The 26539-nt window shown below is 44.6% G+C and overlaps 1 protein-coding gene across 1 annotated transcript in view; it reads right to left on the bottom strand.

Moving 5' to 3' along the window:
• The window catches only part of LOC121581360 (ankyrin repeat and BTB/POZ domain-containing protein BTBD11-A), a 301845-nt gene that overhangs the window by 59015 nt on the left and 216291 nt on the right, over positions 1 to 26539 (bottom strand). The window contains exon 7 of the mRNA XM_045224749.1: positions 5048 to 5141. Coding sequence (XP_045080684.1) covers positions 5048 to 5141 — 94 coding nt within the window. The remainder of the gene's footprint in view (positions 1 to 5047; positions 5142 to 26539) is intronic.

Genomic DNA, 26539 nt, shown 5'->3' with positions numbered 1-26539 from the left:
CCCAACCACTGTCAAAGAGGTGCAGCAGTTCTTGGGCTTTGCGAATTACTACCGGAGGTTTATCCGGGGTTTTGGACAGGTGGCAGCTCCCATCACGTCCCTTCTGAAAGGGGGTCCGGTGCGCCTGCAGTGGTCAGCTGATGCGGACAGGGCCTTTAGGAGACTGAAGGACCTGTTTACGTCGGCCCCGGTGCTGGCGCATCCGGACCCCGCATTACCCTTTCAGGTTGAGGTGGACGCGTCTGAGGCCGGTATAGGGGCCGTACTCTCTCAACGGTCCGGCACGCCACCTAAACTCCGCCCCTGTGCTTTTTACTCTAAAAAGCTCAGCCCGGCGGAGCGAAATTATGACGTCGGGGACAGGGAGCTGTTAGCTGTAGTTCAGGCCCTTAAGGTGTGGAGGCATTGGCTTGAGGGGGCTCAACACCCTTTCCTCATTTTGACTGACCATCGGAACCTGGAGTACATCCGGGCAGCGAGGAGACTGAACCCTCGCCAGGCTCGATGGAGCATGTTTCGCCAGGTTCGTATTTAAAATCACGTACATCCCTGGGTCCCAGAATGGTAAGGCAGATGCGCTGTCCCGGCGGTATGACACGGAGGAGAGGTCAGTTGAGCCTACTCCCATACTACCGGAGTCTTGTCTTGTGGCACCGGTGGTGTGGGAGGTCGATGCCGAAATCGAGCGAGCGTTGCGTACCGACCCCAGCCCTCCACAGTGTCCTGAGGGTCGGAAGTACGTTCTGCTCGAGATTCGGGATCGACTCATTTACTGGGCTCACACGTCACCCTCCTCTGGACATCCGGGTATTGGCCGGACAGTTCATTGTCTTAGCACTAAATACTGGTGGCCCACGTTAGCCAGGGATGTGAGGGTTTATGTCTCCTCCTGCTCGGTGTGCGCCCAGTGTAAGGCGCCCAGACACCTGCCCAGGGGTAAGTTACAACCCCTGCCCGTTCCACAACGACCATGGTCCCACCTCTCGGTGGATTTTGTGACAGACCTTCCCCTCTCTCAGGGGAATACCACCATCCTGGTCGTTGTGGACCGGTTCTCTAAGGCCTGTCGTCTTCTCCCTATGTCGGGTCTTCCTACTGCCCTACAAACCGCAGAGACACTATTTACCCACGTCTTCCGGCATTACGGGGTACCCGAGGATATAGTGTCTGATCGAGGCCCCCAGTTTACCTCCCGAGTATGGAGAGCGTTCATGGAGCGTTTGGGGGTCTCAGTGAGCCTTACCTCAGGGTACCACCCGGAGAGTAACGGGCAGGTAGAACGAGTCAACCAGGATGTGGGTAGGTTTCTGAGGTCGTATTGCCAGGACCGGACTGAGGAGTGGGCTCGGTACATTCCCCAGAACTCTCTCCGCCACTCCTCTACCAACCTAACCCCCTTCCAATGTGTGTTAGGTTACCAGCCGGTTCTGGCACCTTGGCAGCAGAGCCAGATCGAGGCCCCTGTGGTGGATGATTGGATGAGGCGCTCGGAAGAGACGTGGAACGCTGCACACGTCCACCTGCAGCGGGCCATCCGTCGTCACAAGGCGAGCGCCGATCTCCACCGCAGTGAGGGGCCGGTGTACGCACCCGGAGATCGAGTCTGGCTCTCTACCAGAAACCTACCCCTCCGCCTGCCCTGCCGGAAGCTGGGTCGGCGGTTTGTGGGGCCCTTTAAAGTCCTGAGAAGATTGAACGAGGTGTGTTATAGGTTACATCTGCCTGTTGAATATAAGAAAATTAACCCCTCGTTCCATGTGTCTCTTCTCAGGCCGGTGGTAGCTGGTCCACTCCAGGAAGGTGAGATAGGAGAGACTCCTCCGCCCCCACTGGACATCGAGGGGGCTCCGGCGTACACCGTTCGGTCCATCTTGGACTCAAGACGCCGGATGGGGGGTCTCCAATATCTAGTGGAGTGGGAGGGGTACGGCCCGGAGGAGCGGTGCTGGGTGCCGCGGAGGGACATCCTAGACCCATCTCTCCTGTCGGAGTTCCACCGGGACCATCCCGCGCGCCCTGCTCCGCGCCCTCCTGGTCGTCCCCGAGGCCGGGGTCGGCGCGCAGGGGGGGGGTACTGTCACGTTTTCGGCCGAGGCTGCTCCTCCTCCTTGTTCGGGCAGGTTTCGGCGGTCGTCGTCCCCGGAGTACTAGCTGCCACCGATCTATGTTTCCTGTTCGTTTGGTTTTGTCTTGATGTTGTACACCTGTGTCTAGTTAGTCCTCATTAGTGTCCTATTTAGTTCTCGTTGTGTGTGTATGGTGTTGTGTGTGATTGCTCTTCTGTTTTGGTGTTCTGAGCTACGTACTTCCCTCCGTTGTTTGGAGAGGTTTTCGCACATGTTAGTGCTCCTTTTGTTTGACGCCTGTGTGCGCCTTTATTTCGCCTCCAGGCTTATTGTGCTCACTTACTACGTGAATAATTCACTAAAGTCTTTTGGACTTAGCTTCTGCGTCCTGCGCTTGATTCCTGCACCACACCCACCTTCAGCACCCCTGACACCGAGCTTAATGATGAGCTTGGACAGTAATATGGTGTTGAAGGCTGAGCTGTAGTCAATGAACAGCATTCTTACATAGGTATTCCTCTTTTCCAGATGGAATAGGACAATGTGCAGTGCAATGGCAATTGCGACATCCATGGATCTATTGGGGGGGGTATACAAATTGCAGTGGGTCTAGGGTGTCAGAAGGTGATATGATCCTTAACTAGCCTCTCAAAGCACTTCATGATGACAGAAGTGAGTGCTACGGGGCGATAGTCATTTAGTTCAGTTACCTTCGCTTTCTTGGGTACAGGAACAATGGTGGACACCTTGATGCAAGTGTGGACAGCAGACTGGGATAGGGAGAGATTGAACATGTCCGTAAACACTCCAGCCAGCTGGTCTGCGCATGCTCTGAGGACGGGGCTAGGGATGCCATCTGGGCCGGCAGCCTTGCGAGGGTTAACACGGCGCTGTGTTTTCCTTGAAGCGGTCAAAGAAGGTGTTTAGCTTGTCTGGGAGCAAGACGTCAGTGTCCGCAACAAGGCTCATTTTCCCTTTATAATCCGTGATTGACTGGAGTCCCTGCCACAGATGTCTCGTGTCTGAGCCGTTGAATTGTGACTCCACATTGTCTCTGTGCTGATGTTTTGCCTGTTGATTGCCTTACGGAGGGCATAACTGGACTGTTTTTAGTCAACCATATTCCCAGTCACCTTGCCGTGGTTAAATGCCGTGGTTAAATGTGGTGGTTTGCGCTTTCAGTTTTGTGCTAATGCTGCCACCTATCCACGGTTTTTGGATTAGATCGATTTCAATCGTCACGGTGGGAGCAACATCCCCTATACACCTACTAATGAACTCGGTCACCGTGTCAATGTATACGTTTACGTATATGTTATTCTCAGAGGCAACCAGAACATATACCAGTCTGTGTGATCAAAACAATCTTGAATCATGGATTCCGATTTGTCAGACCAGCTTCGAACAGTCCTTACCATGCGTACTTCATGTTTGAGTTTCTGCCTTTAGGAAGGGAGGAGCAGAATGGAGGCGTGATCTGATTTGCCGAAGGGAGGGTGACGGAGGTCCTTGTAGCCGTCCCGGAAACAATGGTGAACAGTTTTTGATGCGTGAGTAGCACAGGCAATGTTGGTCAAACTTCGGTAGCATTTTCCTCAAACTTACTTTATTAAAGTACCCAGCTACAATAAATGCGGCCTCAGGATATGTGGTTTCCAGTTTGCACAAAATCCAGTCTACTTCCTTGAGAGCCATCGTGGTATCGGCTTGAGGGGGACTTTACACGGCTGTGACGATGACCGAAGAGAATTCTCTCGGATGGTAATGCGGTCTGCATTTGATGATGAGGTATTCTAGGTCGGGTGAACAAAAGGACTTGAGTTCCTGTACGTTACCACAATCACAACATGAGTAATTAATCAGGAAACGTACACATCAGCCTTTCTTTTTCCCGGAGAGTTCTTTATTCCTAGCTGCGTGATGTACTGAGAACCCAGCTGGCTGTATGGATGGGGACAGTATATCCGGAGAGAGCCATGATTCCGTGAAACAGAGTATGTTACAGTCCCTGATGTCTCTCTGGAAGGAGATCCTGGCCCTAATCTCGTCTACTTTATTGTCCAGGGACTGAACATCAGCGAGTAATATACTCAGAAGCTGTGGATGCATGCCTCCTGAGTTGGACTAAAAGTCCACTCTGAATACCTCTGCCGGCGACGTCTTGGAGCAGCCTCGGGGATAAGTGGAATCACCTTGGGGGGTACGAACAAAAGATCCAATTCAGGAAAGTCGTATTTCTGTTCGAAATGCTGGTGATTTAGCGTCGCTCTAATATCCAAAAGTTATTTCCGACTGTATGTAATAATTCAATAATAATAATAATAATAATAATAATAATAATAATAATAATATTGCAAAGTTGCTTAGGAGACAGGAACCAGGCGCCCATGTCTATGGGCTCCATCTTTACCCAAATATTCTATTCACACAATGGCTGGAGTGATGCATGAATCATTTACAATTATTTTCCATATTCACTGACATTTCTGTGTATGCTGATTTCAAGGGTTAATAGGCCCAAATGGCTAAAAGAGAATGAGTAAGAATTGAATGCAGAATGGAATGAGTTATTATGAACCCCTGATGTATTGTCTAGAATACACATCAACAAAAAATTTAAAATGCATCTGATTAGTCTTCATTATGCTTTTCTGGGCAGTATCACGTTGACATTGTTTCATTAGGCAATCATTACTATTTCTATGGATTTGTGCTCGATGACCGCGTTGTCCAACAGTTACCATGGCAACATATGGCATGGGCCTGTTTTCTCAAGGGTCAGGTAGAGCCAAAGGCTCAGGTTCAGAAGCTACAGTAAAATGTATTAAATCGTTTTTTTCCCTCAATCTACACACAATTCCCCATAATGACATAGCAAAAACAGGTTTTTAGAGTATAACTTCCCTGTCAAAATAGAGGTTAAATAAAAATAAATCTCCACACACTATCAATGGAGTATTCCTATTATACACAACAAGTACCTGCAGCAGAGGCCAGCTGCAGCGGGGTCTCAGTGTAGTTATCTTCTCCATCCTGCAGGGCCCCCTCCACACTGGCTCGGCTATCCAGGAGCAACTGTGAGAGGAAGGGATGCCAGGAGGAAGGGAGAGGGGAGTGAGTGAAAGAAACACGTTACTGACAAGTTCAGCAAGGCACATGCCCAAATGCCTCTGTAAAATGACCTCCTCCAGTGGTATTCATTAGAACTATAATAGCCATACTTTTATTCAAGGTATCACTTTTGAGTTGTGGTTTTTCAGCTGAGATTTAGTTTGTTGTCGAGATGCCTGATTTGAGTAAACATTTCCTCTGGTGTACTACAAACAAGAACTGGCTTTCAGCCAGAACCACTTTGTGATTTTTATGCAAAATATATAAAACATCACAACTGTAGAGGACATCACAACATTGTTGAGAAAATCAGCACCCCTGGGGGTGTGTGTATCAGTCTGTGTGAGATTTTGTCTGTTCGCCTGAATGTACTTCACACCTTTGTTTAATTCCATAACAAACTTTAGGCGTGTAAGACATGGCTCAACCTAAAATGCAGTTTAGGCCACTCTCGTTCCATTGTTCTCTACACAGCAAATCTTTCAGTGTTAAATCAACACTGACAGTGTTACATTTAACACTGGTCCAGTGTCTATACGGGTCCACACTTTTCAGTCTTAAATTAACACACTGCTTAGTGTAAATACTTATTTGCATATTTCCCAGAGTGCTTTGCCATTTTGGGCGACCCGACTAAATTCACTTAGAAATGTGTGTTATTCGTATTGAAAGCAAGTCTAAGAAGCGGTAGATTTGTTCTATGCACGCTATTTCTATGCTTCCCGTTCTTAAGTCCTTTACTTTCATTTTTGTACACCAGCTTCAAACAGCTAAAAATGCAATTTTTTGGTTATGGAAAATATATTTCACAGAGGTTTAGATGGTACAATGATTCTCTACACTATAATTACTTGTTTTGTCACAATCTGAAATTAGGCAAACTATTAGAATTTTAGCAACCAGGAAATGGTGGAACAATTTCTGCATAGTGCATCTTTTAAATTATTTAACACAATACAAAACGTATTTCATGAGGCCTTATTTTGAGGGCCTAGTTTTACAGTGACCTGAAATTCATGGTTTATAGGCCACATCAGGCCTGCAAGTCACATTATGCTGGCTTGCAACGGGTTGGAATTGGTGTATTGGAATCCAGTGTAAAAAAAAAAGATGGTTTAACAGTGCGTTATTGTAAAAAAGCACGTCTTAAAACAAAGTTTATTTGGAATTTACAGCAACATACCGAACTTTTTTGTTTTTTATTTTTGTTTTACAGTAACCAGTAAGTCACCGTAAAAATAAGTTACAGTGTAGGTAACACTGGACAATTTTCTGTGTATATACAGTGCATTCGGAAAGTACTCAGACCACTTGACTTTTCCACATTTTGTTACTTTACAGCCTTATTCTAAAATTGATTAAAATACATTAGCTGCTGCCAAGGCAGCAGCTACTCTTCCTGGGGTCCAAAAATATTAAAGCATTACATTACATATAAAACAAAAGATAAAACAGTACATCATATAACATTATTACATGACTACATATCAACAATACAACATGTTTAATACCACCAAACAACAATATCACAATGTGTGTCTCTTCACAGTCCCTGTTGTTCCATAAGGTGTATTTTTACCTGTTTTTTAAATCTGATTCTACTGCTTGCATCAGTTACCTGATGTGGAATAGAGTTCCATGTAGTCATGGCTCTATGTAGTACTGTGCGCCTCCCATAGTATATTCTGGACTTGGGGACTGTGAAGAGGCCTCTGGTGGCATGTCTTGTGGGGTATGCATGGGTGTCCGAGCTGTGTGCTAACATTTTAAACAGACAGCTCGGTGCTTTTAACATGTCAATACCTCTCACAAATACAAGTAGTGATGAAGTCAATCTCTCTTCCACTTTGAGCCATGAGAGATTGACATGCATATCATTAATGTTAGCTCTCCATGTACTTTTAAGGGCCAGCCCTGCTGCCCTGTTCGGAGCTAACTGCAATTTTACCAACTCTTTATGGCACTTGACCACACTACTGAACCGTAGTCTAGGTGCAACAAAACCCGGGCCTGTATGGCCTGCCTTGTTGATAGTGTTGTTAACAAGGCAGAGCAGCGCTTTATTATGGACAGACTTCTCCCCATTTTAGCTATTGTTGCATCAATATGTTTTGACAGTGACAGTTTACAATCCAGGGTTACTCCAAGCAGTTTAGTCACCTCAACTTGCTCAATTTCCACATTATTCATTACGAGATGTAGTTGAGGTTTAGGGTTTAGAGAATGATTTGTCCCAAATACAATGCTTTTAGTTTTTGAAATATTTAGGACTGACTTATTCCTTGTTACACATTCCGAAACTAACTGCAGCTGTTTGTTACATGTTGCAGTTATTTCAGTTGCTGTAGTAGCAGACGTGTATAGTGTTGAGTCATCTGCATACAGAGACACACTGCCATTACTCAATGCCAGTGGCATGTCGTTAGTAAAGATTGAAAGAAGTAAGGGGCCTAAACAGCTACCCTGGGGAATTCCTGATTCTACCTGGATTACGTTTGAGAGGCTTCTATTAAAGAACAACTTCTGTGTTCTGTTAGACAGGTAACTCTTTATCCACATTATAGCAGGGGGTGTAAAGCCATAACACAAGTTTTTCCAGCAGCAGACTATGATCGACAATGTCAAAAGCTGCACATGGCCTCTCCTATCATTGCTACGCTGACGATACACAACTAATCTTCTCCTTTCCCCCTTCTGATAACCAGGTGGCGAATCGCATCTCTGCATGTCTGGCAGACATATCAGTATGGATGACGGATCACCACCTCAAGCTGAACCCTGGCAAGACGGAGCTGCTCTTCCTCCCGGGGAAGGACTGCCCGTTCCATGATCTCGCCATCACGGTTGACAACTCCGTTGTGTCCTCCTCCCAGAGTGCGAAGAGCCTTGGCGTGACCCTGGACAACACCCTGTCGTTCTCCGCTAACATCAAGGCGGTGACCCGATCCTGCAGGTTCATGCTCTACAACATTCGGAGAGTACGACCCTGCCTTACACAGGAAGCGGCACAGGTCCTAATCCAGGCACTTGTCATCTCCCGTCTGGATTACTGCAACTCGCTGTTGGCTGGCCTCCCTGCCTGTGCCATTAAACCCCTACAACTCATCCAGAACGTCGCAGCCCGTCTGGTGTTCAACCTTCCCAAGTTCTCTCACGTCACCCCCCTCCTCCGCACACTCCACTGGCTTCCAGTTGAAGCTCGCATCCGCTACAAGACCATGGTGCTTGCCTATGGAGCAGTGAGGGGAACGGCACCTCTGTACCTTCGGGCTCTGATCAGTCCCTACACCCAAACGAGGGCATTGCGTTCATCCACCTCTGGCCTGCTGGCTCCACTTCCTCTGCGGAAGCATAGTTCCCGCTCAGCCCAGTCAAAACTGTTCGCTGCTCTGGCACCCCAATGGTGGAACAAGCTCCCTCACGACGCCAGGACAGCGGAGTCACTCACCACCTTCCGGAGACATTTGAAACCCCACCTCTTTAAGGAATACCTGGGATAGGATAAAGTAATCCTTCTACCCCCCCCCCAAAAAAAATAATAATTGTAAAGTGGTTATCCCACTGGCTATAGGGAGAATGCACCAATTTGTGAGTCGCTCTGGATAAGAGCGTCTGCTAAATGACGTAAATGTGCCCTTGAGCAAGGCACTTAACCCTAATTGCTCCTGTAAGTCACTCTGGATAAGAGCGTCTGCTAAATGACTAAAATGTAAATGTAAATGTAAGTCTAACAAGACAGCCCCCACAATCATTTTATCATCAATTACTCTCAGCAAATCATCAGTAATTTGTCTAAGTACTGTGCTTGTTGAGTGTCCTTCCCTATAAGCGTGCTGAAAGTCTGTTGTCAGTTTGTTTACTGTGAAATAGCATTGCACCTGGTCAAACACAATTTTTTCCAGAAGTTTACTAAGGGTTGGTAACAGGCTGATTGTTTGGCTATTTGAGTCAGTAAAGGGGGCTTTACTATTCTTGGGTAGCGGAATTACTTTAGCTTCCCTCCAGGCCTGAGGGCAGACATTTTCCAGTAGGCTTAAATTGAATATGTGGCAAATAGTAGTGGCAATATTGTCCACTATTATCCTCAGTAATTTTCCATCCAGATAGTCAGACCCCGGTGGCTTGTCATTGTTGATAGACAACAATAATTGTTTCACCTCTTCCAAACTGACTTTACGGAATTGTTGACTTTCATAATTTTGTCTGTTTTTTCACCCCGGTCTGATAGTTTAAAAACATTACCGTGGACCGGGGCTAGCATTAGCCACTGTAGCATGGTGGTGGAAAATTGTGTACAGGAGGTAAGCAGGAGGTAAGCTTCTCATATGGTGTTGAGTAAAGCTTAACCATGTATTAGATCGTAGGTAGGTAGTTAGTTGTAGTTAGGTATTGTATTTATTATAGGTTAGTATTGTTGTTATTGTAGGTTTCCGTAGGTAATTGTAGGTTAGTATCGAAGCACGAGGCTAGCTAGCTAGCGGGTAGCTACTGGTAACGATTAGCAACGGTGGAGAGCTGTTTCCAATGTTAATGTGCTGCTACCCAACGTTTAATTTTTGCTGCGTTATGCGTTATGAAAGGAACTAGACACGGACATGAATTATCTGTTTAGTGTGCTAACACACTCTTGGCAGTTTGTTGTAACCAAGTATTGGTGCTAAATTGTGTGTTAATGGATGCTAGCTTGCTAGTTAGCTACGGCGTCATAGCTAGGTATCGTGGGTTGTTGTGGGTAGTTACTGCAGGTTTAGTGTGCTAACACACTCTTGGCAGTTTGTTGTAACCAAGTATTGGTGCTAAATTGTGTGTTAATGGATGCTAGCTTGCTAGTTAGCTACGGCGTCATAGCTAGGTATCGCGGGTTGTTGTGGGTAGCTACTGCAGGTTGGCAGTGTCTTCGGCCGTGCCGGCTGTAGCACGAGCGAGCTAACTAGCCGTTTTTCGAACAGAGTCAGAGTCAACACAGTAGCCATTGTGTGCCGGGTGTAGCACGAAGCTAGCTAGCTAGCCGTTCTTCAAACAAAGTCAACACAGTGGCCATTGCTAGCTACCCAACACGACCAGCTAACTGTACTGTAGTAGCTAAATACAATATACTTGTCCTAGCTAGCCAACGTTGAATCATTGCTGCGTCATGAAAGGAACTTGACACAGACACGAATGATCTGTTTAGTGTGTTATCACACTATTGGTGGTTTGTTGTGACCAAGTGTTTGTGCTAAACTGTGTGTTACTGGATGCTAGCATGCTAGTTAGCTAGTTAACACACTATTGGTGGTTTGTTGTGACCAAGTGTTGGTGCTAAACTGTGTGTTAAACTGTGTGTTATTGGATGCTAGCATGCTAGTTAGCTATGGTGTCATAGTTAGCTAGCTGAATAAAGTGGGTTGAGTCTATTCCTTTAAACATTGAACCGCTGTGGTTCACAACAATTCTGATTTCTAAAGGTGGAAGTTGGGAGAGTTTTTGTTCGGGTGGTTCAGTGAAACAATTTTAGTTTCTGAGGTAGAAGTTTTTGGTGAGGAAGGCCCTGCTCTCTCCTCTCCCAGATGCTTAGCTCATTTCATTCCGATCTCCTCTGCATTTTTGTAGCCATTTGCTACAGCCTGTCAACTATGCCTCTGCCTATCCCTGTTCTCTCCCTCTCTGCACAGGCTACACAAACGCACCACACCGCGCGGCTGCTGCCTCTCTAACCTGGTGGTCCCTGCACGCACCCCTCACCTGGAGTTCCAGGTCGCAGGCAGCCTCTGGAACTGCCGTTCTGCTGCCAACAAAGCTGACTTCATCCCAGCCTATGCCAACCTCCAGTCCCTCGACTTCCTGGCGCTGACGGAAACATGGATCACCACTGAAAACACTGCTACTCCTACTGCTCTCTCCTCGTCTGACCATGTGTTCTCGCATACCCCGAGAGCATCTGGTCAGAGGGGTGGTGGTACAGGAATCCTCATCTCTCCCAAGTGGACATTCTCAATTTTTCCCCCTAACCCATCTGTCTATCTCCTCATTTGAATTCCATGCTGTCACAGTCACTAGCCCATTTAAGCTTAATATCCTTGTCATCTATCGCCCTCCAGGTTCCCTTGGAGAGTTCATCAATGAGCTTGATGCCTTGATAAGTTCCTTTCCTGAGGATGGCTCACCCCTCACAGTTTTGGGGGATTTCAACCTCCCTATGTCCACATTTGACTCATTTCTCTCTGCCTCCTTCTTTCCACTCCTCTCCTCTTTTGACCTCACCCTCTCACCGTCCCCCCTACTCACAAGGCAGGCAATACGCTTGACCTCATCTTCACTAGATGCTGCTCCTCTACTAATCTCACTGCAACTCCCCTCCATGTCTCCGACCACTACTTTGTTTCCTTTTCTCTCTCGCTCTCCTCCCACACTACTCACTCTGCCCCTACACAGATGGTAATGCGCCGCCGCAACCTTCGCTCTCTCTCTCCCACTACTCTCTCCTCTTCCATCCTATCATCTCTTCCCTCTGCTCAATCCTTCTCCCTCCAATCTCCTGATTCTGCCTCCTCAACCCTCCTCTCCTCCCTTTCTGCATCCTTTGACTCTCTGTGTCCCCTATCCTCCCGGCCGGCTCGGTCCTCCCCTCCAGCTCCGTGGCTTGATGACTCACTGCGAGCTCACAGAACAGAGCTCCGGGCAGCGGAGCGGAAATGGAAGAAAACTAAACTCCCCTGCCGACCTGGCATCTTTTCCTCCCTCCTCTCTACATTTTCTTCATCTGTTTCTGCTGCTAAGGCCACCTTCTACCACTCTAAATTCCAAGCATCTGCCTCTAACCCTAGGAAGCTCTTTGCCACATTTTCCTCCCTCCTGAATCCTCCCCCCTCCTCCTCTCTCTGTGGATGACTTCCGTCAACCACTTTGAAAAGAAGGTTGACGACATCCGATCCTCGTTTGTTAAGTCTAATGACACTGCTGGTCCTGCTCACACTGCCCTACCCTATGCTTTGACTTCTTTCTCCCCTCTCTCTCCAGATAAAATCCTGCGACTTGTGACTGCAGGCCGCCCAACAACCTGCCCGCTTGACCCCATCCCCTCCTCCCTTCTCCAGACCATCTCCGGTGACCTTCTCCCCTACCTCACCTCGCTGATCAACTCATCCTTGACCGCTGGCCATGTCCCTTCCGTCTTCAAGAGAGCGAGAGTTGCTCCCCTTCTCAAAAAACCAACACTCGACCCCCACTGATGTCAACAACTACAGACCAGTATCCCTTCTTTCTTTTCTTTCCAAAACTATTGAGCGTGCCGTCTTTAGCCAACTCTCTTGCTATCTCTCTCAGAATGACCTTATTGATCCAAACCAATCAGGTTTCAGGACTGGTCATTCAACTGAGACTGCTCTTCTCTGTGTCACGGAGACTCTCCGCACTGCTAAAGCTAACTCTCTCTCCTCTGCTCTTGTCCTTCTAGACCTGTCTGCTGCCTTTGACACTGTGAACCATCAGATCCTCCTCTCCACCCTCTCCGAGCTGGGCATCTCCGGCGCGGCTCACTCCTGGATTGCGTCCTACCTGACCGGTCGCTCCTACCAAGTGGCGTGGCGAGAAGCTGTCTCCGCACCACGTGCTCTCACCACTGGTGTCCCCCAAGGCTCAGTTCTAGGCCCTCTCCTTTTCTCCCTATACACCAAGTCACTTGGCTCTGTCATATCCTCACATGGTCTCTCCTATCATTGATACACAACTAATCTTCTCCTTTCCCCCTTCTGATAACCAGGTGGCGAATCGCATCTCTGCATGTCTGGCAGACATATCAGTATGGATGACGGATCACCACCTCAAGCTGAACCCTGGCAAGACGGAGCTGCTCTTCCTCCCGGGGAAGGACTGCCCGTTCCATGATCTCGCCATCACGGTTGACAACTCCGCTGTGTCCTCCTCCCAGAGTGCGAAGAGCCTAGGCGTGACCCTGGACAACACCCTGTCGTTCTCCGCCAACATCAAGGCGGTGACCCGCTCCTGCAGGTTCATGCTCTACAACATTCGGAGAGTACGACCCTGCCTTACACAGGAAGCGGCACAGGTCCTAATCCAGGCACTTGTCATCTCCCGTCTGGACTACTGCAACTCGCTGTTGGCTGGCCTCCCTGCCTGTGCCATTAAACCCCTACAACTCATCCAGAATGCCGCAGCCCGTCTGGTGTTCAACCTTCCCAAGTTCTCTCACGTCACCCCCTCCTCCGCACACTCCACTGGCTTCCAGTTGAAGCTCGCATCCGCTACAAGACCATGGTGCTTGCCTATGGAGCAGTGAGGGGAACGGCACCTCTGTACCTTCAGGCTCTGATCAGTCCCTACACCCAAACGAGGGCATTGCGCTCATCCAGCTCTGGCCTGCTGGCTCCCCTTCCTCTGCGGAAGCATAGTTCCCGCTCAGCCCAGTCAAAACTGTTCGCTGCCCTGGCACCCCAATGGTGGAACAAGCTCCCTCACGACGCCAGGACAGCGGAGTCACTCACCACCTTCCGGAGACATTTGAAACCCCACCTCCTTAAGGAATACCTGGGATAGGATAAAGGAATCCTTCTACCCCCCCCAATTGTAAAGTGGTTATCCCACTGGCTATAGGGTGAACGCACCAATTTGTGAGTCGCTCTGGCTAAGAGCGTCTGCTAAATGACGTTAATGTGCCCTTGAGCAAGGCACTTAACCCTAATTGCTCCTGTAAGTCGCTCTGGATAAGAGCGTCTGCTAAATGACTAAAATGTAAAAAAAAAATGTAAATGTAATAATTTGGTCAGATATACTTGGATGTGTAGTGTCAGCATTTGTTGCTGGCATGTCATATCAAAGTTTGCTTATCTTGCCAATGAAGAAGTCATTAAAGTGGTTGTCAATGTCAGTGGGTTTTGTGATGAATGAGCCATCTGATTCAATGAATGATGGAGCCGAGTTTGCCTTTTTTCCCAACATTTCATTTAAGGTGCTCAAAGATTATTACTATCATTCTTTATATCATTTTTTTTTCATAGTATAGTTTATTTTCATTTAGTTTAGTCACATGATTTCTTAAATTTGCAGTATGTTTGCCAATTATTTGAACTGCCAGACTTATTTGCCATACCTATTGCCTCATTCCTCTCAACCATACAATTTTTTAATTCCTCATCAATCCAAGGGGATTTAACAGTTTTTACAGTCGTTTTCTTAATGGGTGCGTTCTTATTAGTAACTGGAATAAGCAATTTCATAAATGTGTCATGTGCAGCGTTCTGGTTTCTCCTCATTACACACCACAGACCAGCAAATATTGTTTACATCATCAACATATGGATCACTACAAAACGTATTGTATGACCTCTTATACACTATATTAGGTCCAGCCTTTGGAACTTTGGTTTTCCTAGATATAGATACTATATTGTGATCACTACATCCTGTGGATTTGGATACTGCTTTAAAGCAAATTTCTGCAGCTTTAGTAAAGTTGTGATCAATACATGTGCTGTTTGTAAATACCCTGGTAGGTTGACTGACAACCTGAACCAGGTTCCAGGCACTGGTTACAGTTTGACGTTTTTTCTTGAATGGGCAGCTTGATGAGAGCCAGTCAATATTTAAATCACCCAGAAAATATAGCAAGCATTTCACACATATTATCCAGATACTGACTGTTAACACTTGGTGGTCTATAGCAGCTTCCCACGAGAATGGGCTTTAGGTGAGGCAGATGAACCTGTAGCCATATTACTTCAACAATATTTAACATGAGATCGTCTCTAAGCTTTACAGGAATGTGGTTCTGAATATAGACCGCAATTACGCCCCCGTTGGCATTTCTGTATTTTCGGTAGATGTTATAGGGGGACATAAATTAAGATACTTACATTGTGTCTGCCAACTCCCCTAGGATAATGTACATTTGATGCAGCATTATGACGACTCATTGTCACAATGGTAGGGATTAACTGAGCTGGTCTTGAGTCATTGATAAGTCATTGTTTCAATGCAGCCTTGAAATACGTGGACAGGTGAGTCCAGGTGACAAGATGACTTGGATGGACTCATTCCTGTATAGTATCTTCCGTTTCCAGAAGGTGTCAAAGGTGTCAAAGTTATCTATAAAAGTGATTCCAGCAGAGCTACAGTAGTATTTTAGCCAGATGTGTAATGCCAGTAGTCTGCTGAATCTTTCACACCCACTGCCCAACGATGGTACTGGACCTGAAATTATTTTCAGATGTTCCGAGCTAGCCCTCCTTATGTCGTTTGACCCCACATGGACTATGACAGCGTCAGCTCCCGGTATCTGTCATAGAACAGTCGGAAGTAGCCTTGTGATGTCCTATACTCGTGCTCCTGGGTAGCACAGGGTTTTTGCATTGGGAACCGAGATCTTTCTCACCATATACAACTTGAGATGACTAAGATGGGAGAACAATCTCTACAGCACTTCATCAATCTGGGCTTTATGGGACAGTGGCCAGACGAAAACCACTCCTGAGACAAAGGCACATGACAGAACAACTGGAGTTTGCAAAAAGGCACATGAAAGACAGAGCATAAGGCAAAAGATTATGTTGTCTGATGAGACAAAAATTTAACTATTTGGCCTGAATGCAAGGCGCTATGTCTGGAGAAAACCAGGCACAGCTCGTCACCCGTCTAACACCATCCCTACCATGAAGCATGGTGGTGGCATTACCATGCTATGGGTTAGCTTTTCAGCTGCAGGGACTGAGAGACTGGTAAGGATAGAGGGAACAATGAATCTAGCCATATACAGTCAAATCCTTGATGACACCTGCTTCAGAGCACAAACAACCTTAGACTGGGGCAAAGATTTACGTTTTAACAGGACAATGACCCCAAGCATACAGCCAAAGCAACACTGGAATGGCTTCAGAATAAGAATGTGAAAGTCATTGAGTGGCCCAGCCAAATCCCAGACTTAAATCCCATTGAAAATCTGTGGAAAGACTTGAATTGCTGTTCACCGCCGCACCTCATCTAAAGAAATGGACTAAAAAGTGTATTCTTTGACTGGAAGGAGAGCAGGTACACAAATTGTTTAGAGTGAATTGTTTGTTGCAGAAAGTTACTTTTAAAAGGCTAGAGTATATTTGTTTCATTTTATTTGGGTGTTTTGGGTGTATTTACCAACGGCCTGTATAGGTCCGGTTCAATACATCAGCTATTGTCTCGTCTTTTTTTACTGTGCCTATAAATCGTTATCTCTGCGACACAGATTCTGTTGCTATGACTATAGAGAAGAAGTGGCTCCTCTTAGCAAACAGATAGGCCAAATGGAGAGAAGCGGCCTGTGGTGAGTGAGGGTTCTTTGGCGTTGAAAAGCCCGACCCAAATCCAGTTTTCGAACAGCTTTGCCCTCCTGGCTTCGGAGGTTCCAGTGCCATCGTCCCACTATCCTGACTCCTATCCAGGGGGATTCTGCCTCGGATTTTGCCTTGGACTCGGCTCACCGGACCTCGAGGGTGATAGTGGGTGATCTTAATCTAGAATGGTTGATGCCAGTATCTAATGGGCTGAAAGATATTTGTACTGAGCTAAATCTAACACAGCTGATACCTAAACCAACTCGCCCCAACTTTAAACACCTGGAAAAATCGACTATTTTAGATATTATTCCAACAAATGCCCCTCATAAATTTACAGCCAATGGGATATTTGCCAATGAGTTCAGTGACCATTGTTGGTTGCCTGTATGAGAGATGTTAATCTTCCTTAAATCTCACTCACACATTATTACAAAGAGACATTTTGGGAATTTTAATTAGCAAAAGATGTTGCCTGAGCTGGGGTTGAGTGACTGGGATATTGTGTCAACTATCACTGACTCGGATCAGGCCCTTAATATATTTATTTCCCTGTATAACTCTGTTGCAGATAAACATGTGCAACAGAGTAATCCTTGGTTTACACATTAATTGTCTGAGAAATTCCAGAAAATGAAAATGTTGACTTTCTGGAAAGTGGTCAAATCTTTTAAACAAAACTCCACCCCCTCATTGCTCCAGCAGGTTTTGACAGCCTCGGGGCCCATTCTAGACAAAATTGAAATTTGTGATGTTTTTAATAAACATTTGTCTTCAGCTGGCCAACTGTTTGAAATAATAGTCTCAGGAAATTAATCTCATCCCACTGGAGGGATGCCTTTACATTTTACATTTGAGATTTTAGTCATTTAGCAGACGCTCTTATCCAGAGCCACTTACAGTTAGTGAGTGCATACATTTACATACCTTTAGTCACCTCAGAACAGATTGTAGAGAATAATACACTAACAGACTCGCATACTTTCTTTTCATTTCAACCCTTTAATGTCTATGATGTACTAAGTGCTTCACTAAAGGTTGATGTAGAAAAAAACAGGGTCTGATTCACTTGATCCCTTCTTACTGCAGCCCTCTGCCCCACTTATTGCAGAACCACTGACCTATATCTTTTACTTGACAATTGTTTCTGGAGTTATCCCTAAGATTTGGAAAGCGACACATGTCCTCCTCCTACATAAAATAGGAGATCCTTCTGACTTAGATAACTACCATCCAATTTTCAAATTATCTTGCCTTTCCAACATTTTAGAATCCCTGACTATCTTTCAGCTAAGAACGTTTTTAACTTCACTCTATTCTTAATGTGCACCAATTCAGTTTTAAATCTGTACATTACAGTTTTAGCAGCTACGCTTGTTTTTAGATGTGTTAAATTGCCTGGATCATAAAAAACAGTGTGCTGCTTTATTTATAGACCTTTCCCAGGCCTTCGATACCATTGACCATCACATTCTTATTCAAAGGTTGAATGAAATAGGCCTGGATCAGGTTTATTGCAAGTGGTTTGAAAATGATCTGTCAGACAGGACTCAATGTGTGATCTCTGATGGTTTTAAGTCTACTTTCCTGGATATTACAAAATGTGTACCACAGGGGTCGGTACAGGGACCTGTTCTCTTTACTATTTATATCAATAATATTGCTCTATCTGTTAAAACTTGTAATATTCATCTGCATGCAGATGAAACTGGTATGTATGCCATTGTATGCCATATGTTAGAGCTGCAATCTGACCTTGTTATCTTACAGAAAGCCCTGGTCGGTTTAAAACTTTTACTTAATGAAAGGCAATACTAAATACATGTTGTTCTCTAGTTCTCTTAATGTTTGAAAAACGTATGGATGAGATAGTTAAAAAGCTAAGATTTAAAGGGGGCTTCTTTTTTAGAAATAGATCTTGCCTCTCCCCAAATACAGTATCAGGAAGCAGATTGTACAGTCAACTTTCCTGCCAGTTCTTGGTTATGGTGACACCATTTACCAGATTGCTGCAGCCACAACTCATAAACCTTTGTATGCCGTCTACCATAGCACCATTCGTTTTATCATTGATGACAGTTTTAATACTCATCACTGCATCCTGTATCAAAAAGTTGTCTGGTCCTCATTAAAGTCCCATATACAGTGAGGGAAAAAAAGTATTTGATCCCCTGCTGATTTTGTACGTTTGCCCACTGACAAAGACATGATCAGTCTATAATTTTAATGGTAGGTTTATTTGAACAGTGAGAGACAGAATAACAACAACAAAAATCCAGAAAAACGCATGTCAAAAATTTTATAAATTGATTTGCATTTTAATGAGGGAAATAAGTATTTGACCCCTCTGCAAAACATGACTTAGTACTTGGTGGCAAAACCCTTGTTGGCAATCACAGAGGTCAGACGTTTCTTGTAGTTGGCCACCAGTTTTGCACACATCTCAGGAGGGATTTTGTCCCACTCCTCTTTGCAGATCTTCTCCAAGTCATTAAGATTTTGAGGCTGACGTTTGGCAACTCAAACCTTCAGCTCCCTCCACAGATTTTCTATGGGATTAAGATCTGGAGACTGGCTAGGCCACTCCAGGACCTTAATGTGCTGCTTCTTGAGCCACTCCTTTGTTGCCTTGGCCGTGTGTTTTGGGTCATTGTCATGCTGGAATACCCATCCACGACCCATTTTCAGGGGGGGGTTCTCCCCCTAGATTTGACGGTACATGGCCCCTTCCATTGTCTCTTTGCTGCGGTGAAGTTGTCCTGTCCCCTTAGCAGAAAAACACCCCCAAAGCATAATGTTTCCACCTCCATGTTTGACGGTGTGGATGGTGTTCTTGGGGTCAGAGGCAGCATTCCTCCTCCTCCAAACACGGCGAGTTGAGTTGATGCAAAAGATCTCCATTTTGGTCTCATCTGACCACAACACTTTCACCCAGTTCTCCTCTGAATCATTCAGATGTTCATTGGCAAACTTCAGACGGGCCTGTATATGTGCTTTCTTGAGCAGGGGGAACCTTGGGGCGCTGCAGGATTTCAAACCTTCACGGCGTAGTGTGTTACCAATTGTTTTCTTGGTGACTATGGTCCCAGCTGCCTTGAGATCATTGACAAGATCATCCCGTGTAGTTCTGGGCTGATTCCTCACCGTTCTCATGATCATTTCAACTCCACGAGGTGAGATGTTGCATGGAGCCCCAGGCCGAGTGAGATTGACAGTACTTTTGTGTTTCTAACATTTGCGAATAATCGCACCAACTGTTGTCACCTTCTCACCAAGCTGCTTGGCGATGGTCTTGTAGCCCATTCCAGCCTTGTGTAGGTCTACAATCTTGTCCCTGACATCCTTGGAGAGTTCTTTGGTCTTGGCCATGGTGGAGAGTTTGGAATCTGATTGATTGATTGCTTCTGTGGACAGGTGTATTTTATACAGGTAACAAGCTGAGATTAGGAGCACTCCCTTTAAGAGTGTGCTCCTAATCTCAGCTCGTTACCTGTATAAAAGCCACCTGGGAGCCAGAAATCTTTCTGATTGAGAGGGGGTCAAATACTTATTTCCCTCATTAAAATGCAAATCAATTTATAACATTTTTGACATGCGTTTTCAGGATTTTTTTGTTGTTATTCTGTCTCTCACTGTTCAAATAAACCTACCATTAAAATTATAGACTGATCATTTCTTTGTCAATGGGCAAACGTACAAAATCAGCAGGGGATCAAGTACTTTTTTCCCTCACTGTATCAATTCATTACTCCTTTTTTGTTTACAAAGCACTACTACACAAACTTCCAACTTACCTAACTAAATTGTTAAAGTATTTAAAAAAAACATCAGATACGAAATCCGCTTACAGGGTTGGTTAACTCTTGTGGTCTCTCGGGTCTCCACCGAATTAGGTAAATCCACTTTTAGTTTTAATTCACCTCATTAATGGAACCAACTGCAAACTACACTGCAATTCAACATTTTGATTCCACTTGGGCAATGTAAAATATTGATTGGGGAACTATTTGCTAAGGAATGTGTCTGTTTTTCTTGATAGTTTGTTGTGCTGCATTTTAGTTTGTTTTTGTATTATCTGAGTTTGATTTGATTTTGTTTGAATTGTACTGTATGTGCAGGGCTCCGTTGCAAAAGAGACCCTGGTCTCAATTGTGACTCCCTGTTTAAATAAAGGTAACAAATGTTGTTGTTTTTTATAACTTAACAGAGCTTGAGAAAATCTGCAAAGAAGAATAGAAGAAAATCCCCAAATCAAGATGTGCAAAGTTGATACTGACGACTCAAAGCTGTAATTGCCGCCTGTCTTTCATTTTCAATGCATTTTTCAAAAATTTCTAAAAACATGTTTTCACGTTGTCATCATTGGGTATTGTGTGTAGGTAGGTGAGAGAAAAAAAATATTTAATCCATTTTGAATTCAGGCTGTAACACAACAACATTTAGAATAAGTCAATAATTATGAATACTTTCTGAAGGCACTGTAAATCGCTTTGTTTAACAAGTTAATAGATGTGGAGAGAAAGCCTCAACGGGGGATAATCATTGCTCTGAAAAACATTTGGGGAGCTAGATCATGCCAAGCCAGATGGACCACAGGTGTCATACCAGATGCATTTCTGTATTTAGGAAATGGATGATCTCTGTCTTATCATAACACACTCTCCGAGAAATAACAGGGATTAATCAGAAAGTCAATCTATTAATCAGCAATTTTATTTATTTCATTCTGTCTGTCAGTCTGTTGTCACATGAAAATATAAAGTCATTTATCAAACATATACTATGTGACTATGCAGCTCTCTTTGAATTATATCTGAGCTCCCTGAGTGGGAATATAGGTCTATGGAATCTTCTGACTCATCACCATCACCAGCGGCGACGGGCAGGCCCTCAAAGAAAGGCATTATGATATACAGTATAAAAAATAAACAGTTTTAAGTGAGAATATTTGCCAAGGTTTTCCAGCACACAGCTGATGAATTATGAATTAGGCTGTTTGAGAAGGTTTGAATCCTAAGCAACTTGCCTACACAGTTTGAATTACAATATCAACATAGCTACTGTATTAGCTCAAAGCTGTGGTGCTGGAAAACCTTGGTAGAGCATGGGTGGAATAGGCATTGTCGTGCTCCTGAATTTCCTTTTTCGGCTTCAGACCAATGCCTATACCCACATAGTTTGTTTTAATTTCAATGGTTATACAACATTATAATACAGCTTAACATATGCTCTCCTCATGAACCCTCACAATGTTGTACGTTTTATTTATTGTATTTATTGATAAGATCCCAGCTCATAATCCTACTGATCATTTGTATTTGTATTTATTAGGGATCCCCATTAGCTGCTGCCAAGGCAGCTACTCTTCCTGGGGTCCAAAAATATTAAAGCACTTACATTACATATAAAACAAAAGATAAAACAGTACATCATATAACATTATTACATGACTACATATCTACAATGCAACATGTTTAATACCACCAAACAACAATATCACAATGTGTGTCTCTTCACAGTCCCTGTTGTTCCATAAGGTGTATTTTTACCTGTTTTTTAAATCTGATTCTACTGCTTGCATCAGTTACCTGATGTGGAATAGAGTTCCATGTAGTCATGGCTCTATGTAGTACTGTGCGCCTCCCATAGTATATTCTGGACTTGGGGACTGTGAAGAGGCCTCTGGTGGCATGTCTTGTGGGGTATGCATGGGTGTCCGAGCTGTGTGCTAACATTTTAAACAGACAGCTCGGTGCTTTTAACATGTCAATACCTCTCACAAATACAAGTAGTGATGAAGTCAATCTCTCTTCCACTTTGAGCCATGAGAGATTGACATGCATATCATTAATGTTAGCTCTCCATGTACTTTTAAGGGCCAGCCCTGCTGCCCTGTTCGGAGATAACTGCAATTTTACCAAGTCCCTCTTTATGGCACTTGACCACACTACTGAACCGTAGTCTAGGTGCAACAAAACCCGGGCCTGTAGGGCCTGTCTTGTTGATAGTGTTGTTAACAAGGCAGAGCAGCGCTTTATTATGGACAGACTTCTCCCCATTTTAGCTACTGTTGCATCAATATGTTTTGACAGTGACAGTTTACAATCCAGGGTTACTCCAAGCAGTTTAGTCACCTCAACTTGCTCAATTTCCACATTATTCATTACGAGATGTAGTTGAGGTTTAGGGTTTAGAGAATGATGCTTTTAGTTTTTGAAATATTTAGGACTGACTTATTCAGGACTGACTAACTGCAGCTGTTTGTTAAATGTTGCAGTTATTTCAGTTGCTGTAGTAGCAGACGTGTATAGTGTTGAGTCATCTGCATACATAGACACACTGCCATTACTCAATGCCAGTGGCATGTCGTTAGTAAAGATTGAAAAAAGTAAGGGGCCTAAACAGCTACCCTGGGGAATTCCTGATTCTACCTGGATTACGTTTGAGAGGCTTCTATTAAAGAACACCTTCTGTGTTCTGTTAGACAGGTAACTCTTTATTCACATTATAGCAGGGGGTGTAAAGCCATAACACAAGTTTTTCCAGCAGCAGACTATGATCGATAATGTCAAAAGCTGCACTGAAGTCTAACAAGACAGCCCCCACAATCATTTTATCATCAATTTCTCTCAGCAAATCATCAGTAATTTGTCTAAGTGCTGTGCTTGTTGAGTGTCCTTCCCTATAAGCGTGCTGAAAGTCTGTTGTCAGTTTGTTTAGTGTGAAATAGCATTGCACCTGGTCAAACACAATTTTATCCAGAAGTTTACTAAGGGTTGGTAACAGGCTGATTGTTTGGCTATTTGAGCCAGTAAAGGGGGCTTTACTATTCTTGGGTAGCGGAATTACTTTAGCTTCCCTCCAGGCCTTAGGGCAGACATTTTCCAGTAGGCTTAAATTGAAAATGTGGCAAATAGTAGTGGCAATGTTGTCCGCTATTATCCTCAGTAATTTTCCATCCAGATAGTCAGACCCCGGTGGCTTGTCATTGTTGATAGACAACAATAATTGTTTCACCTCTTCCAAACTGACTTTACGGAATTGTTGACTTTCATAATTTGGTCAGATGTACTTGGATGTGTAGTGTCAGCATTTGTTGCTGGCATGTCATATCAAAGTTTGCTTATCTTGCCAATGAAGAAGTCATTGAAGTGGTTGTCAATATCAGTGGGTTTTGTGATGAATGAGCCATCTGATTCAATGAATGATGGAGCCGAGTTTGCCTTTTTTCCCAACATTTCATTTAAGGTGCTCAAAGATGATTACTATCATTCTTTATATAATTTTTTTTCATAGTATAGTTTATTTTCATTTAGTTTAGTCACATGATTTCTTAAATTTCCTCATCAATCCAAGGGGATTTAACAGTTTTTACAGTCGTTTTCTTAATGGGTGCGTTCTTATTAGTAACTGGAATAAGCAATTTCATAAATGTGTCATGTGCAGCGTTCTGGTTTCTCCTCATTACACACCACAGACCAGCAAATATTATTTACATCATCAACATATGGATCACTACAAAACGTATTGTATGACCTCTTATACACTATATTAGGTCCAGCCTTTGGAACTTTGGTTTTCCTAGATATAGATACTATATTGTGATCACTACATCCTGTCGATTTGGATACTGCTTTAAAGCAAATTTCTGCAGCTTTAGTAAAGATGTGATCAATACATGTGCTGTTTGTAAATACCCTGGTAGGTTGACTGACAACCTGAACCAGGTTCCAGGCACTGGTTACAGTTTGACGTTTTTTCTTGAATGGGCAGCTTGATGAGAGCCAGTCAATATTTAAATCACCCAGAAAATATAGCAAGCATTTCACACATATTATCCAGATACTGACTGTTAACACTTGGTGGTCTATAGCAGCTTCCCACGAGAATGGGCTTTAGGTGAGGCAGATGAACCTGTAGCCATATTACTTCAACAATATTTAATATGAGATCGTCTCTAAGCTTTACAGGAATGTGGTTCTGAATATATATGAGTCTCCTGAGTGGCGCAGTGGTCTAAGGCACTGCATCGCAGTGCTAACTGTGCCACTAGAGATCCTGGTTCGAATCCAGGCTCTGTCGCAGCCGGCCGCGACCGGGAGACTCATGGGCGGCGCACAATTGGCCCAGCGTTGTCCAGGGTAGGGGAGGGAATGGCCGGCAGGGATGTAGCTCAGTTGATAGAGCATGGCGTTTGCAACGCCAGGGTTGTGGGTTTGATTCCCACGGGGGGCCAGTAAATTTTTTTTTTTTTAAATAATTGTATTCACTAACTGGAAGTCGCTCTGGATAAGAGCGTCTGCTAAATGACGTAAATGTAATGTAAATGTAAATATAGACCGCAATTACGCCCCCGTTGGCATTTCTGTATTTTCGGTAGATGTTATAGGGGGACATAAATTAAGTTACTTACATTGTGTCTGCCAACTCCCCTAGGATAATGTACATTTGATGCAGCATTATGACGACTCATTGTCACAATGGTAGGGATTAACTGAGCTGGTCTTGAGTCATTGATAAGTAATTGTTTCAATGCAGCCTTGAAATACGTGGACAGGTGAGTCCAGGTGACAAGATGACTTGGATGGACTCATTCCTGTATAGTATCTTCCATTTCCAGAAGGTGTCAAAGGTGTCAAAGTTATCTATAAAAGTAATTCCAGCAGAGCTACAGTAGTATTTTAGCCAGATGTGTAATGCCAGTAGTCTGCTGAATCTTTCACACCCACTGCCCAACGATGGTACTGGACCTGAAATTATTTTCAGATGTTCCGAGCTAGCCCTCCTTATGTCGTTTGACCCCACATGGACTATGACAGCGTCAGCTCCCGGTATCTGTCATAGAACAGTCGGAAGTAGCCTTGTGATGTCCTATACTCGTGCTCCTGGGTAACACAGGGTTTTTGCATTGGGAACCGAGATCTTTCTCACCATGTACAGTGAGGGAAAAAAGTATTTGATCCACTGCTGATTTTGTACGTTTGCCCACTGACAAAGAAATGATCAGTCTATAATTTTAATGGTAGGTTTATTTGAACAGTGAGAGACAGAATAACAACAACAAAATTCAGAAAAACGCATGTAAAACATGTTATAAATTGATTTGCATTTTAATGAGGGGAATAAGTATTTGACCCCCTCTCAATCAGAAAGATTTCTGGCTCCCAGGTGTCTTTTATACGGGTAACGAGCTGAGATTAGGAGCACACAAGGGAGTGCTCCTAATCTCAGCTTGTTACCTGTATAAAAGACACCTGTCCACAGAAACAATCAATCAATCAGATTCCAAACTCTCCACCATGGCCAAGATCAAAGAGCTCTCCAAGGATGTCAGGGACAAGATTGTAGATTTACACAAGGCTGGAATGGACTTCAAGACCATCGCCAAGCAGCTTGGTGAGAAGGTGACAACAGTTGGTGTGATTATTCGCAAATGGAAGTGTAACGATCCCGGCAGTCTGAGTCGGGTCCTGTCTGTGGACTAGTTTTTCTGTTCGTGATCTCCAGTTTCCCGAGGGTTCTGGAACGCTCCGGGGAGCTCTCTTGATTTCCGCACCTGCATCCCATCAGCAATCTGCACACCTGGTCCTGATCATCACCCTTCTTAGGCTCTGGCCTAACATCCATTCCCTGCCGGATCGTTAGCCATGAACAGTAGGTTTACCAGAGTATCAGTCTTAGAGCTTCTAGCGTTAGTTTTGTTGTTTTGCACCTTGTTGGTTTGTTGTTTACTTACCTCCGTTTTTGTTCCATCTGCAGTCACTCGTCCGGAACCTTCATCCAACCTCTGCCTGGTGGTCGGCGGCTGCCGAGCCATGATTGGAACAACCACTGCACCCCCAACAACTAATCAACGCCGCCCGCTCTGTTCCCTGGATTATTCAGCATCACTCTTGAATTTGTAAATAAACACTCACCTTCGTTTCAACTTACCTTGTCCTGGTCTGCTTCTGGGTTCTGGCTTTGTAACTCGTGACAGAACGATCCGGCCAGTAATGAACCCAGCGGACCTGGACTCTGTTCGCCATGCCATTACCCATCAGGAGAAGATGTTGGGCCATC

The sequence above is a fragment of the Coregonus clupeaformis genome, chromosome 14 (assembly GCF_020615455.1).
Source record: "Coregonus clupeaformis isolate EN_2021a chromosome 14, ASM2061545v1, whole genome shotgun sequence".
Lineage (NCBI taxonomy): Eukaryota > Metazoa > Chordata > Actinopteri > Salmoniformes > Salmonidae > Coregonus > Coregonus clupeaformis.
This window is presented reverse-complemented; position numbering and strand designations above follow the sequence as displayed.